The sequence below is a fragment of the Gopherus evgoodei genome, chromosome 4, assembly GCF_007399415.2.
Source record: "Gopherus evgoodei ecotype Sinaloan lineage chromosome 4, rGopEvg1_v1.p, whole genome shotgun sequence".
Lineage (NCBI taxonomy): Eukaryota > Metazoa > Chordata > Testudines > Testudinidae > Gopherus > Gopherus evgoodei.
In genome coordinates this window covers 116,953,239-116,966,083 of record NC_044325.1, presented here as the reverse complement: position 1 = coordinate 116,966,083, position 12,845 = coordinate 116,953,239, and the positions used below count along the sequence as shown (strand labels likewise).

The 12,845-nt window shown below is 49.0% G+C and overlaps 1 protein-coding gene across 8 annotated transcripts in view; it reads left to right on the top strand.

Moving 5' to 3' along the window:
* Nucleotides 1–12,305, top strand: part of RASSF7 (Ras association domain family member 7) — a 148,569-nt gene extending 136,264 nt beyond the window's left edge. For 7 of the 8 annotated variants that reach the window (XM_030560696.1, XM_030560697.1, XM_030560701.1 and 4 more), the window contains 3 exons: nt 3,189–3,357; nt 6,643–6,750; nt 9,486–12,305. In XM_030560696.1, coding sequence (XP_030416556.1) covers nt 3,189–3,357; nt 6,643–6,750; nt 9,486–9,517 — 309 coding nt within the window. In that variant the 3' untranslated portion in view covers nt 9,518–12,305. The remainder of the gene's footprint in view (nt 1–3,188; nt 3,358–6,642; nt 6,751–9,485) is intronic. The other variant, XM_030560699.1, reaches the window with a different exon arrangement.
* Nucleotides 12,306–12,845: the final 540 nt, after the last annotated feature.

The window sequence follows — 12,845 nt, the reverse complement described above, 5'->3', positions numbered from 1 at the left end:
AAGGTGCTGGGGGTGGAACTGTGCACACTGACCAGAGGAGGCTCCATCTGGAACTTCCCAAGCCCCTGCCCAGCCACTCTCCACACTGTAGGACGGTACCACTTCGGCTATGTCTACACTGCAGTAAAACGCATGTGCCTGGCCCCGGTCTGCTGGCTGGGGCTCAGGCCGCAGGATAGATGGGTGGGCTCCAGCCTGAGCCCAAAAGTTACACTGCAATTTTATAGCCCTGTAAGCCCAAGTCAGCTGACACGAGCCAGCCCTGGGAGTCTTACTGCAGTGTAGACACCCCTGGAGGCCCCAGCTCAGAGCAGGGACCAGGCGCTGTGCACAGAGAGAGGGAGACAATCCCCACTTCTAAGATGACAATCTCAAGGGAAAAGACACGGGGTGGAACAGGAACCAGGCGCAGAGAGGGGAAGCAACTTACCCAAGGTCAGTGGCAGAGTCCAGCCCTCCTGAGTCTCAGTCTGGACTCCTGTGGTCTGGGCCATGTTACCTCCAGTGGGAGATCTAGATGGCAGCCAGCTCATATTTCTCATTGGGAATGCAGTGCCTTAACAAACTCCTTCAGGCCCAAACCTGGGAGCAGGGCAGCAGCCACTCCATGCAGCAGGGAGGGAGGGAGCAGGGTGTGAATGCTGATGCTGGGCTAGGAGAGCAGCATGGGAGTTGGGCGTATGCTTGGCTTAGAACAAGTCAGCAGCCTCCCTGGCGTGCTGGTGGCACAAGGGCGCTCGGCTGGGTGGATTCTGGGGCCTGAGCGAATAGGTGAGATGGGGGGTGATGTCTATGGAAAAACCCTCCCAGACAGTTTTATTCCTGTTGGTGTAAAAAGGCTCTCATCCCTCCTGAACCCCCTAGGAAAGCAGGGCAGCTCTAATGTGATGCCTGTTACAGATGACGTGTCCCCCCACCACCTCCCAGTCTCTTGTGTTCACCTAACCCCTGCCTGATTTATCGTAAACACTTCTCCTCCCCCAGGACAGAGCAGCATTAGTTGCCCCTTGCTAGGGACGCTTACATTTGCAGCCATCCGAGCATCTTGCATGTTCGTGGGTGGCTCCAAGCTGGTAGCTGCAAACCCTGTTTTGTATTTGTGCTTATAGTTTGCTTAAATAGAAACGCTAAGCACATGGCTTTAGTTTTTCTTCCTTTTCTGTTTAGTAGACACTGGTGCCCTCTTGTGGACATATGGAGAACTGACCGGTCTTAAAATTCCTGCGTTATGATTGGTTTGATTATCCCAGTGCAAAGTGCAGCTTTGCTGGTATAGCTGCATCCACATGTCAGAGCACTTTGCCAGTGCGGGATATCAGTAAAGCGCTCCTAGTGTAGACATAGCCCCAGTCCATCTCCGACGGGAATGTTGTCTTGGCATTCCTGCTGATTAAATACTGACTTTGAACGACGTTATTATTGTCATGAAGTATTGTGATTGTGTGTGACTGACCATCCATGACTAAAGTAGTTTTGCAGTCCAGTTTTGCAGTCCAGCCCAGCAGCAAGTGGGGTAGCCGGAGAGAGGATCCTGTTAGATTCTCCTTCCTCTTCCTTCCACGCTGCCTTATCTCAGAGGAAACCCTAAGACTACTTCCCTGCGACTCTGTTCTCCCACCAGACTGCGTGAAAGTGGAGTGACTGATTCGGGCTGTCGGTCTGTTCACCAACCATGGTGCAGGGACAGAGGGAAATACTAATCCCAGGCTGCAGATGGAGTCAATAGGCTTGAATGTGCCAGTCTTGTCCCGAGATGACCTGTATTCCATTCCGATGCCTCTTGAAACCTTGTTCGCATTACAGCTGACGCTGTGCCAGCTGCAAGTCCGTGCTGAAGATCCTGTAGCCAGGTTTCCCTATTCTTGGTGCACAGGCTGCTAGCTATACAAGGATACTGACCTCCTTTGTAAAGCGCTTTGAGATTGACTGAGGAAAAGTGCTATATAAGAGCTACGTATTAACGAGGATAGTGCTATAGACTATGCTCTGGTAGTGCATAGCATGGTTTGTAACCAAAGCTCTTCAAACCCAAATATAGACAGGACTCAGCTTGGTTTCCCGTGGCCCCTTCTGCCCTGAGGTTGAAATCCAGCCTCTGTTGGTCCAGCTCTGCTCCGTTGTCTTCTCTGGAATAGCACCTAGGTGTAATCTGGATACTATGGTGTAGCCAAACTTGAGGTCTCTCAAGGACACCTGCCTTGCTATACTTCCTTGGTTTTGCAAAGATGAGTCGGAAGGAGAAGGTGGAAGTGGAGGTGGGTGTAGTCAGAGCTCCAAATATGCAGCACCCAGTGAATTCAAAGCATGTGTGGTATCTCTTTGCAGACAGGCTTCTCCACCAGAAGCCTGCAAGGAAGCCTTGAGCAAGAACCCTGCCTGCCTATGCTTGGCTGGCTGGGAAGCATGCTCTGTCTTTATCTGGTTCCGCCCTATGCGAGAGAAAGGAGGGCGAGTGAGACAAGGTGCCTAGTTGAGACTGAGTGCCGTGGGGTATTGTGGCAAGAGGCTCAAATGAGTTTGTGGGAAGGACGCTGCTGGAATTAGAAGGTCTGCCAGGTAGAGGAAGTAGCAGAAGGCCCATTCCAGTGAGTGTGATCAGGTGACTCAGAATAGACTCTCTTTTCTCATGGCTGGATAAGAGCCCCCATAGGAGAAGTGTCAGGTTGGTGTGTTGGTCCCTGTAGCACTCGCTGGTCGTCTCTGGCCCGGGTGCCCTGTCTGCGTTTTAATGTACATTTAAAAATGAACAGCAGGGAAAGTCAGCAATGTGGCCTTCCGAGAACTGGCCTACAAGGGGCTTAATCACCTCTGGCAATGCTGGTTCTCTGTGTCATAGTCAGATCTGGCCTCATAGGTGGAGGACGGCAGGTTCTGTTGTTGGCTTTGGAAGCATCATGCTAGTGCAGCCCAAAAGAGGGTGTGTGAAGTGCTGAGTGGTCACCATGTCTGCACAAGCTGGCGTGTGTTTGGTATTGAGAGGAGTGATGTTATTTGCCCTCTTGGTGGCCCTGCTGTCTCCTGATTTAGGGAGTCGGAGGAGGTAGTAGGATGAAGGGTGAGCAAGGGAAGGGGGATCAGGAGCCTTGCAGGCAGCTTTATCTCTGGAGGTCCCATTGTATTGATACCCTTTCTGCTTGGCAGATGAGGCACAGCTGTGGAGCTTATCCTGTTCACCCTGTATTTTGCAGGCCCAGAATCAAGAGCTGGAGGAGTTAAATAAGGAGCTGAGGCAATGTAATTTGCAGCAATTTATTCAGCAGACGGGAGCCACAGTGACTGTTTTGCAGTCCAGACCTGAGGATGAACCCCAGCTGGATCAAACTAACCACGAACTGCCAGCCTGCCAGAGAAACGGAGGTCAGAACGCAGTTTGGAGACCCATTTATTTAATGAGAGGGGCGCTTGCTTTAAGACCTGCCACCATGCTGGGCTGAAATGCTGCTTTTAAAACCTCCTAACTCCATTCTAACTCTTGTCATCTCCCTGAGATTTCTTTGTCAAGATATCTCTAGCTTTCTCCTTCTATTACCCGCCACTGCCTCCTGTCTGGTTCCTTCACCGCTTGGATGTAGTTCAAATATCGAAGCTGGATGGACTTGACCAAAATACTTCTATAGTTACATGCATTGAGATTAGGGTCACCTGGGCTCCTGCTTCAGTGTCATCCTATCTGCCATGTGGGCTGGGAACAGATTGTCCTCACTGTGGCTGAGCGCATTGTGGGGTTTTTCATCTTTCTTTAGAGCAGAGGGCATAAGGCTCTGCTAGCAGCAGGATCTCGGGCCTAGAGGACCATAGGTCTGGTCTGATCTGACAGATCTGTGCTGCTGTAACTCACTACCTTGGGCGGTGTTAGATGCTGGATTTGGGGGGTTGGCTGCCTACCAGCGTACCCACCCCTTCTACTCCTTTCCTAGAGGGTGCAATTGTGGGACAGTCCGTAGGGCAAGGCTCTCAAACCGTGGTGCATTAAAACAGAAGTGGCTTCAGTGGGCACTGGAGTTATTTGCCCCCTGAAAGACAGGTTGCTTCTACTTAGGGGCCTAAGTATGGCTGTGGGTACTGGCATTGAAAAAGTTATCAGTAGTGGCTCGGTGGGAGTTGTCAGTAAATGAGGGTAATAAGACTGCGGCTGGGCCTCCCCCACTGCATCCACCATTATGTGTGTGGTGGGTAGGGTGAGTGAGAGAGACCCAATTCCCGGCTTCTAGCAGCAGAGACTAGAGGAGACTGTTCCACAGTCCCGTGAGTCTGGGGAGGAGGGTGTTCCCATCTCCTGAGGTGATTGTCCCAGGGCTTCCCACCCCCTTTGGGCAGAAGTGGCCAGCCCTGGAGAGGCATGTGGTATGCTTGAGCCCTCTCTTCGCTGTGGTGCTGCAGAGGCTGTTTCCGCCCAGCCAGGAGGCAAGAAAGAGCTGAAGTGGGGAGAGGCCGTGGCCTCATGCTTCTCTGTTGCCATTGGCAGCTTTGCTCTGGGTCAGTAGCCCAAGTGTCTGAATTGGCCACTCTGTGTTCCAGCCTCTGGACGGCTGAGTGTGACATCACTAAGTGTACGTGTGTGGGTGGAGAAGCAGGTGGCTGAGAAACTGAACCTACCCATAATTCCAAATACCGTGGTAGGTGGCAGGAGGGGGAAAGGAACACAGAGCAGTGACAATTAACTGGGAATCTGCTTCCGTTCAGTTACGGCGCTTTACGTACTGTGGGCCTGATCCTCCCCTGGTGTCAATCCGTGCAGCTCCTCTGACAGCGGTAGAGTTGTGCCTGTTGCACTAGTTGAGAGTCTGGCCCTGTATCTTTTCAACATCTTGCGGTTCCATAGACCAGACTGGTGTCTCCTAATGTGCAGAGACTGAACTTGTCTCTGTTCTGGTTGAGCTGGGACTACAAGGCAAAGATGGGTTCTTCACGCAGCCACATGCAACTTTGGAAGTGGGGAGGGGAGTCCTTTTCCTCAGTGATCTTGGCTGAGGGTATGTCTACATCTACAATTTTGCAGCGCTGGTTGTTACAGCTGTATTAGTACAGCTGTATAGGGCCAGCGCTGCAGAGTGGCCACACTTTCAGCAACCAGCGCTGCAAGTGGTGTTAGATGTGGCCACACTGCAGCGCTGTTGGGCGGCTTCAAGGGGGGTTCGGGGAACGCGAGAGCAAACCGGGGAAGGAGACCAGCTTAGCTGCGGTTTGCTCTCGCGCTCCCCGAACCCCCCTGCAAACCCCAGGGAAGGAGACCTGCTTGCACGGGGGTTCGGGGAACGCGAGAGCAAACCGCAGGGAAGGAGACCTGCTTGCTCGGGGATTCGGGGAACGCGAGAGCAAACCGCAGGGAAGGAGACCTGCTTGCACGGGGGTTCGGGGAATGCGAGAGCAAACCGCAGGGAAGGAGACCTGCTTGCTCGGGGGTTCGGGGAACGCGAGAGCAAACCGGGGAAGGAGACCAGCTTGATTACCAGAGGCTTCCTCAGGTATGCTGGGATACCTGCTTATTCCACGGAGGTCAAGAAAAGCGCTGGTAAGTGTCTACACTTGATTACCAGTGCTGGATCACCAGCGCTGGATCCTCTACACCCGAGACAAAACGGGAGTACTGCCAGCGCTGCAAACAGGGAGTTGCAGCGCTGGTGATGCCCTGCAGATGTGTACACCTCCTAAGTTGCAGCGCTGTAACCCCCTCACCAGCGCTGCAACTTTGTGATGTAGACAAGCCCTGAGTTGTGGCTGCATTCATCCCTAAAGGCAGTTCAGCCTCTTTACACAGGAGGATAACATCAGAAGAGCTCTTGATTCCGAGGCCGAGTGCAGAGACATGAGTGGAGGTGTGAAAAGCTCTTTTGCTGATGGGGAAGGAAGCATTAATGCTGACTAGCTTTCAAAGTGTTACCTGTGGTTTGTAACAAAGGGAGAAACACAGCCCCCTGGGGATTAGATGATGGTTAGTACAGGAAGAGCTGGTATAACGTCTGTCCATTGTGAGTAAAGACATTTATGATATTCGTGCAACTTCCACTATAACTTGCCAAATCTTAGCTGAGGAGGCGTTCACTCGCCGCTGTCACTGTGGATGCTGGCGTACATGAGATTTGTGTGTACTGATGATTCAGATCTAGACTGGAAAACCTGCCTTGACTGCAGCACAAAGCAGAGAGCTCCCACAGTATGAAGGATGTTAACCTGTGCAGCGGGCACAGCACTATAAAGAAAACTTGGTGTGTGGGGTGTGGAAGGCTACAGAGAAATGTTTGAGACAGGGATTATTCACAGGAATCTGAGTTGATAATGGTGGAGGAGGGACATGAAACAAAGGTTTCGTCACTTCTTCCAATAGCACTACTACTTGCTGGGCCATAAAGAAGCTGCTTTAGTGTAGCCTTAAAGGCTTCTCTGAACCATATGAAATGGAGGAGTGATTTAGAAAGAGGACCCCCAAGACTGAAGTCAGGGTAGGCTTTTCTCCACAGCAGTCTAGAAGAGGGGAAGCCCCTTCTGATTCCGCCGTTATTACTGAGAAGAGTCCAGGTGCAGCCCCCAGACACATTTTGCATGAACGTCCCTGCTGGGGAGCTCTGGACTGACCTGTTCCAAGGGTGCTAGCAAAACAAATCCAGCTTGACACTGAACCATGAACTTGTTTCTCCTCCCTAGGCCTTCTCCATCCCAGCACAGACTCTCCTCCTCGACCAAGCGCCAAGCAGTTCCTCGGCCATCCACGGAACCTTCAGAACCCACTGGTGTCCAGCCTGAACCCCGAGGGTGTGTATGTTTGAACTGGCCTAAGCCCTGTTGTGCTCCTAATGCCCAATCTTGCCAAGCAGCCCTGCAAAAAGTCTGGTCTCCTTGCGACGGTGGCAGCTATCGCCTGCGCGGAGGAGGCTGTGACCCAACTCTCAGACCGCTCGGTGTTTCTCTCCTGCTCTCTCCTCCTTTCTCTGGTATTTGATTGCAAAATGAATAGCTCCTCTAAAACAGCAAAGGCTTAGTTGTCCTGCAGTGCCTACCATAAATCCTTGTGCTTTAGGTCCCTTAAATATTAGTTAGTAAGTGGCAACCAGAGCATGAGGGATGGGATGGGGTCTGGTAGCCGTATTACTTGAAATAATGCGCTGTGGGGCCATGGTGCCATGTAGTGCAATAATGCATAAAAAGCATCCTGCTGTGTGATGTCTGTGCTATGAATAGGTGCCAACGTGACCGTGATGCTTATACCTGGCAGCATCCCTTTCTCTGTCTCCCACCACTAGGGAGAAGCTCGCTGCCAGACAAGCGCTGCAGTTGACTTTGCTCCCAAAGCCAGTGTCTTTGCTGTTCAGTTTAAAGGATCATCTCTGCTAGTTCAAGCCTGTTAAAAACTCATTGGGTTGGGATGCTGTGTGCTGAGTACTAGGAGCTTCCTCCCCAGCAAGGGCCAGGCGTTGCTCTGCATGCGCAGCCACGCATTTGCCTGCGCCCCCCACTCCCATGATGCATTGCACTGCCAAAAGGACTCACTTGTGGTTTTATTATGATTCTCTGCAGAGAATCAAGTTATTGCTGGGAGTTGGCCTGACGCCCCCCCTGGAGAGTGTGCCTGCACTTTTCCCCATCCCCGCAGCCTCCTCCAGATTAGCATGAACAAACCTCAGCAGCTATATGCAAAAGAGCCGAAGGACCCCAGACCTTTAGGACTGTCAGAGACTCCACACTTCAAAATTCAACCATGACACCTACTTGCTCCTAGCTAAGATGCTGGGTGCCTGTCTGCATGTTTGCTGCACCAGCACGCACGTCCTCTGCCCTCCTACACATACGAATTGGGGGGCCAGTGAGATGGATCAGAAGCTAAAAAGCTGTGGAGCAAGATGGGAATTCCCATGTGCAATCATTATTGCATCTCTGGCATGCAGACCTCCTTGCACTGGTTAGAAATTCCAACACCCTTGCAGTTGCAGTAGAAATACCAACACTCCATTAGTTGCAATTCAGATCCCCCTGAGAAATGCAGAGACACCCAATCCTTCCGCATAGGGATATGCAGACTATATTTTACTGCAGAGTCTTGGTACCATTTTAACTCTTTTTAGTTCTGATTTTCACAACAAGCTTTTAAAAACTGTAAATAAATTGGTGGTTAGGGAATTAAATGGGGAGGGGGTGGGGAGATGGGTCTTACCCTGGAGGGGGAAGGAGCCAAACAGGGATTTTTATCAGAGACATTAAATCTTTTATCTTGAAGGATGCTGGGGGCCAGTGGCTGAGACTGCAGCATTCTAACCTGACCAACAGGGAAAGAGCCCAGCTGCCTCCACCTCCTCATAATGTGCAGTCCCCTCTCCCAGGCGAACGGACTGCTATGAACTCCACCCATCCATCTGAGACCTTTTCAGGGCACTTAGCCAAGGGGGTAGGCGTGCCACTGCCCCGTGCCATCCATTGCAAATAAAGCACCTTCCTTCGCAGACCAAGCGGTCGCTTCCGAGTCTCCCTCCTTTCTTCACAACTGATTGTGATTTTTTCATCCTTCTGCTGGTCCTGGTGGAGGGGAATGGGGGTCTGCAAAGGAGAGGATTTACGTCCTGGACCAAAGCCCATCTAAGTCAATGGGAGGCTTTCTATTGACCTCAGCGGGCTTGGGATCAAACCCTATAGGAATGTGTCTGTTGCCTGAATTTTCACTGGATGGTGTTTTTTCTTCGTTCATGGGGGGGCAGGGGGCGAGGCATTGCCCAGCTAGTTATTGGGAGGCAGAAATGTGCCTTTGAGGAGGAGGGAGAGCTTCATGCTCTTCCTAGCAGCCCCCTTTGGAACTTGGCATCGAGCCCCACCTGGTTAATTCCAGGAAACCCTGGAGCACCTTCAGAGAGCTGCACAGGGCATGCCAAACCCTTCCCACCCAGCCTAAGGCACTGGAGTGAGTGGGGGAAGAATGACTTTGCACAGATCTTCATAACAGTGTTTTTCTATACCAGGCCTTGGCATCTTGGCCCTCCACCAGAACCAGCTTGGGAACTGTCCAGTTAATTACGCTAATTTAACCTGCACCCTTCTTTTTGGTGCCTGCTCTCTTTAGCAGAAGCAAGTGAATTGTGCTGATCTTTTCTTCGGCCCTTTCCCCCTCTGCTAAACATTTGCCCTTTTTATATCCTAAGAGACGGTGACCATAACATTGGGTCAATATCAGAACACACAGCAGCATACGCTGTCTTGAGTACTTACAGATGCTGCATAACACGAGCATTTCTCCACGTAGTACAGGAAAGATCCGCCTGTAATTCTCCCTTGTAGCATTTTAAGGGTATAAACACCAGACCCGGAATATTGTATCAGCTCATTTCACTAGAGGGAATCATCATGGTGTCTGTAGGTTCATCTCCACTGCCTTTAGATTGAAGGATATACTTTTATATTGCAGATGTATGGTTGCAGCATACATCTTCCTTGTTTCCTTTTCTTCTTAAAAACACTAACCCACCAAGATGGGGTCACTTAGTTTATTTTTGTATGTCTTGCAGTCATATCAACAAGGCAGAGCATCTGGAGGTAGAAAGGCCCAGCCACTGGAGGAGTGATTTGCCTTGCAAGTGTAACTGTATATAAGTAAAACCATGTTCCATATAGATATATCATATTTTTTTTACTCCTTTGTATCATGAATGGATGTTGATGGCCATATGAAGTGTTTTTACAGACTGATGTGTTTTAAATAACAACAAGAACAATTCCATCCCATTTGGATGGAAAAAAAACCTGTTGTGGTTTTTTTTTGAAATGCTTTATCTATTTTAAAAAAAATGAAGATGCTGATATTTCTGGGAATCCAAGTAGCCCTCATAAGATGCATCAAATGACGAAAGACCCTTGTCGATAAAGCAAAGGACTGCCTTTGATGAGAGGTACAAGACTTTTCTGGGCTAAACAAAGGCTAAGCACATAGTGGGTCTTCTGTGCCATGCTCTGATGTTCACTTCCCAGGGGATACTATGTGCTACTGCTGTACAATGAAGGACCCATGGAAGCCAGGATTGTGTCCCATATAACGCACTGTGACTCTCCCGTGGTCGCTTGTGTTAATACCCAACATGTGAGGAAAATGGATGTTTATCGGGAAACGTAACAAACTGCTTGGGAGACGGAGAACTCTATTCGTAGTCTTGCGGAAGCCAAGTTTGTACGATCTGGGGGAGAACTTGTACAAGCTGTTGCTCTTTGGACCAGGCAGCATCATGACTAGGAGCATCTGCCTGATGCTGAACAGAATCAGCAAAGACTTTCCAGATGCGGTATAATGGGACTGAGGGGCAGCTGGTGATGTCTTGTGCCAAGTGCATCATCTTCCAAAAGCATCATTTGCAAAGTAGAGAGGACTTGAGATGGAATAGCTGGAGTGATGTCTAGTTCCTGATGAACCGCAACTCTCATCCTGGGAGTCTTGATATTTGTACTTACATACTGGACCCCTCCTGCTTTCTAAAACACAGTCAGATCATTGAAAAAATAGAGGTAAAAATGTTGATGATTCAATGGCAAACTGGCATACGCATAAAGCTTCCAGTAGGGCTGTCTTTTTGCTACAGGTAGCTTCACCCTGACCTGAGATTCATTGTCCTTCAACCTCTACCCATATAACCCCTCCAGAGATGTCTGCCTCTCTATCTTAAGGCAAGTTCAATAGGTTGCATGTCTGCCTTCCATGGAACTCTGCAAAAGCTTTGTCTGCACCTGGTTCCATATTGCAGAAGCCCAGATGTACATCGAACTGAGCCAGGATTGGAGAGATCTGTGGGTCAGGGGAAAGGAAAGCTGAACACGTGCTCTGTGGGAAGTGTCTTGGCCGTTGTCCCCTAATACTAAAATGCGATAGGTATTATTGCCATTAACGGTATTTCCAGCCATTCACCCTTTTCCTAATGAAAGTACTGAAAAGAGTGGTTCATTGGTCGAGTATTTGCCGCTCTCATTTGTCAAGACAGCTCTCTTGTGCCTGCTCACTGCTTACGTTGGCAAACAAGTTTATTCGGATGGTGGCTTACTGTAACCTGAGCAACCCATTGGTTTTCTGCTGTTGCTGTCACTGCCCTAATTGCCCTAAAATACACAGCGGAGAATCCGAATGCTCCTCCTTGAAAACGCTCTGGTTCAGAATCAGGCTGCTGTTCATGTCATACAATATACATGAGCTAAAAGGGGAGAAGTAGAAGGGAAACAGCCTCTTGCTGCTATTCTGTGCTTATTATGGTAGCACCTATAGGCCCCAGTTGAGATCAGGGTCCCGTTGTGGTAGGTGCTGCACCAGGTGTATGACACAGTTCCTACCCCTAGAAGCTTGCTGCCTGGTCTTTCATTGTGAGTTCTCTTTAAGATTCCAAAGGATAGAATCCAAATATTCCTTCCTCCTTTAAAAATAAATAAATAAATACATTCTAATGCATGCTGCATTAGTAACATTTCTGATATAGATGTGTCCCAAACCAAAGATGACCATTGTGTTCTGTTTCTCCTCTCAGGGTGAGCAACAGGCTGTGTTGCTGGTCTGAGACTTTTAGAAGCAGAGAGAGGAGTTGACTCCAAACATTCTGTAGTGCTCATTCTTCAGTTTTTAGAAACCTCTGCTTTCCAGGGCTGAGTGCTTAGCTTTTCTTGCAGATTTCTGACCCATTCAACTTGAAACTCTCCAGTGGAGGGGAAAAGGGAGGAGGTATGGTCAGAAAAGAGACTGTAAACAGGACATTGGAATTAATATTCATTTTGAGATTCGTTGAGTGTTCCACCCAATTCTAAAAATCAAGCTGAGTTCTCAAATCTTACTCAGTGTACAAATTGGATAGGGTTGACAGGCAAAAACTTGACGTTTGTCTAAACAAAACAGGCTTGAACTGCAAGAGATTGGGAACAGGTGAGCACATCTTGGAAGTTGCTTTTCTCACCATAATCCTATTTTTTAAAGTGTTATCAAAACCTCCATCAGAACAAGCTCTTTAACAAGTGCACGTTATTGGGCTGTGTGATATGGGGAATGATGGACACGCTGTCTAACATTTCATGCTGAATGTTCTTACTTGATGGCCAGTAAAAAATTACTTAAACAAAAAACCCCACCTCTATTTCAACGTTTTTCCATATTTTAATTGTGAATTGGAAATGGGCCAGTCTAGGGAATAGGACTGGATGGTACCTAGATGGCCCCAAAGTCCTGATTTTTGTTTTATAAATGTCCTATTACTGTATACAAAAATGTGACTTGGATGCTGTGTTCTTTGTAAAAACACTTTCTATGTATGAATGTATCCTGTGTTCCCAAACATTGTTTGGTTTAAATAAACGTATAGAAAGGATTTGTGTCAAGTGATTTCCTTAATGTGTGTGACTTCAGACACGTAGTGGGGGCCTCTCTTGCTCTCCCCCAAATGTATGTTTCTTTCAAAAGTTTCTGAACAAGAAGCCTATCCCCCTTCACAAAATTATCCCATTTGCTTTCCATCTTCCCTGCAGAAGCAGCATACTGGAGAATTCGGAAGCCTTCTCTCTCACCCCCTCCACCCCCAATACATACACACACTATATCTGTTACAAGTTCCTAGCATCTGCAACCAAGATCTAGGCCCCACATTGCTAGGTATTGAACATACCCTTAGTGGGAGACCAGCCCTCCCCTGAAAAGTTTTACATTCTAAGGGTGGGATTTTCAAAAGCACTTCAGAGGCAGGAGCATAAATCTCACTGACCTCCAGTGGGGCTTGTGCTTTTAATTCAGGAGCTTCTGAAAATCCCACCCAAAACAAACAAGGCAGGAAGAATACCCCCATTTTACAGATAGGGAACTGAGGCTCGGAGATTAAGTGATTTGCCCAAGGTCTCAGAGTCTGTGGCGCTGC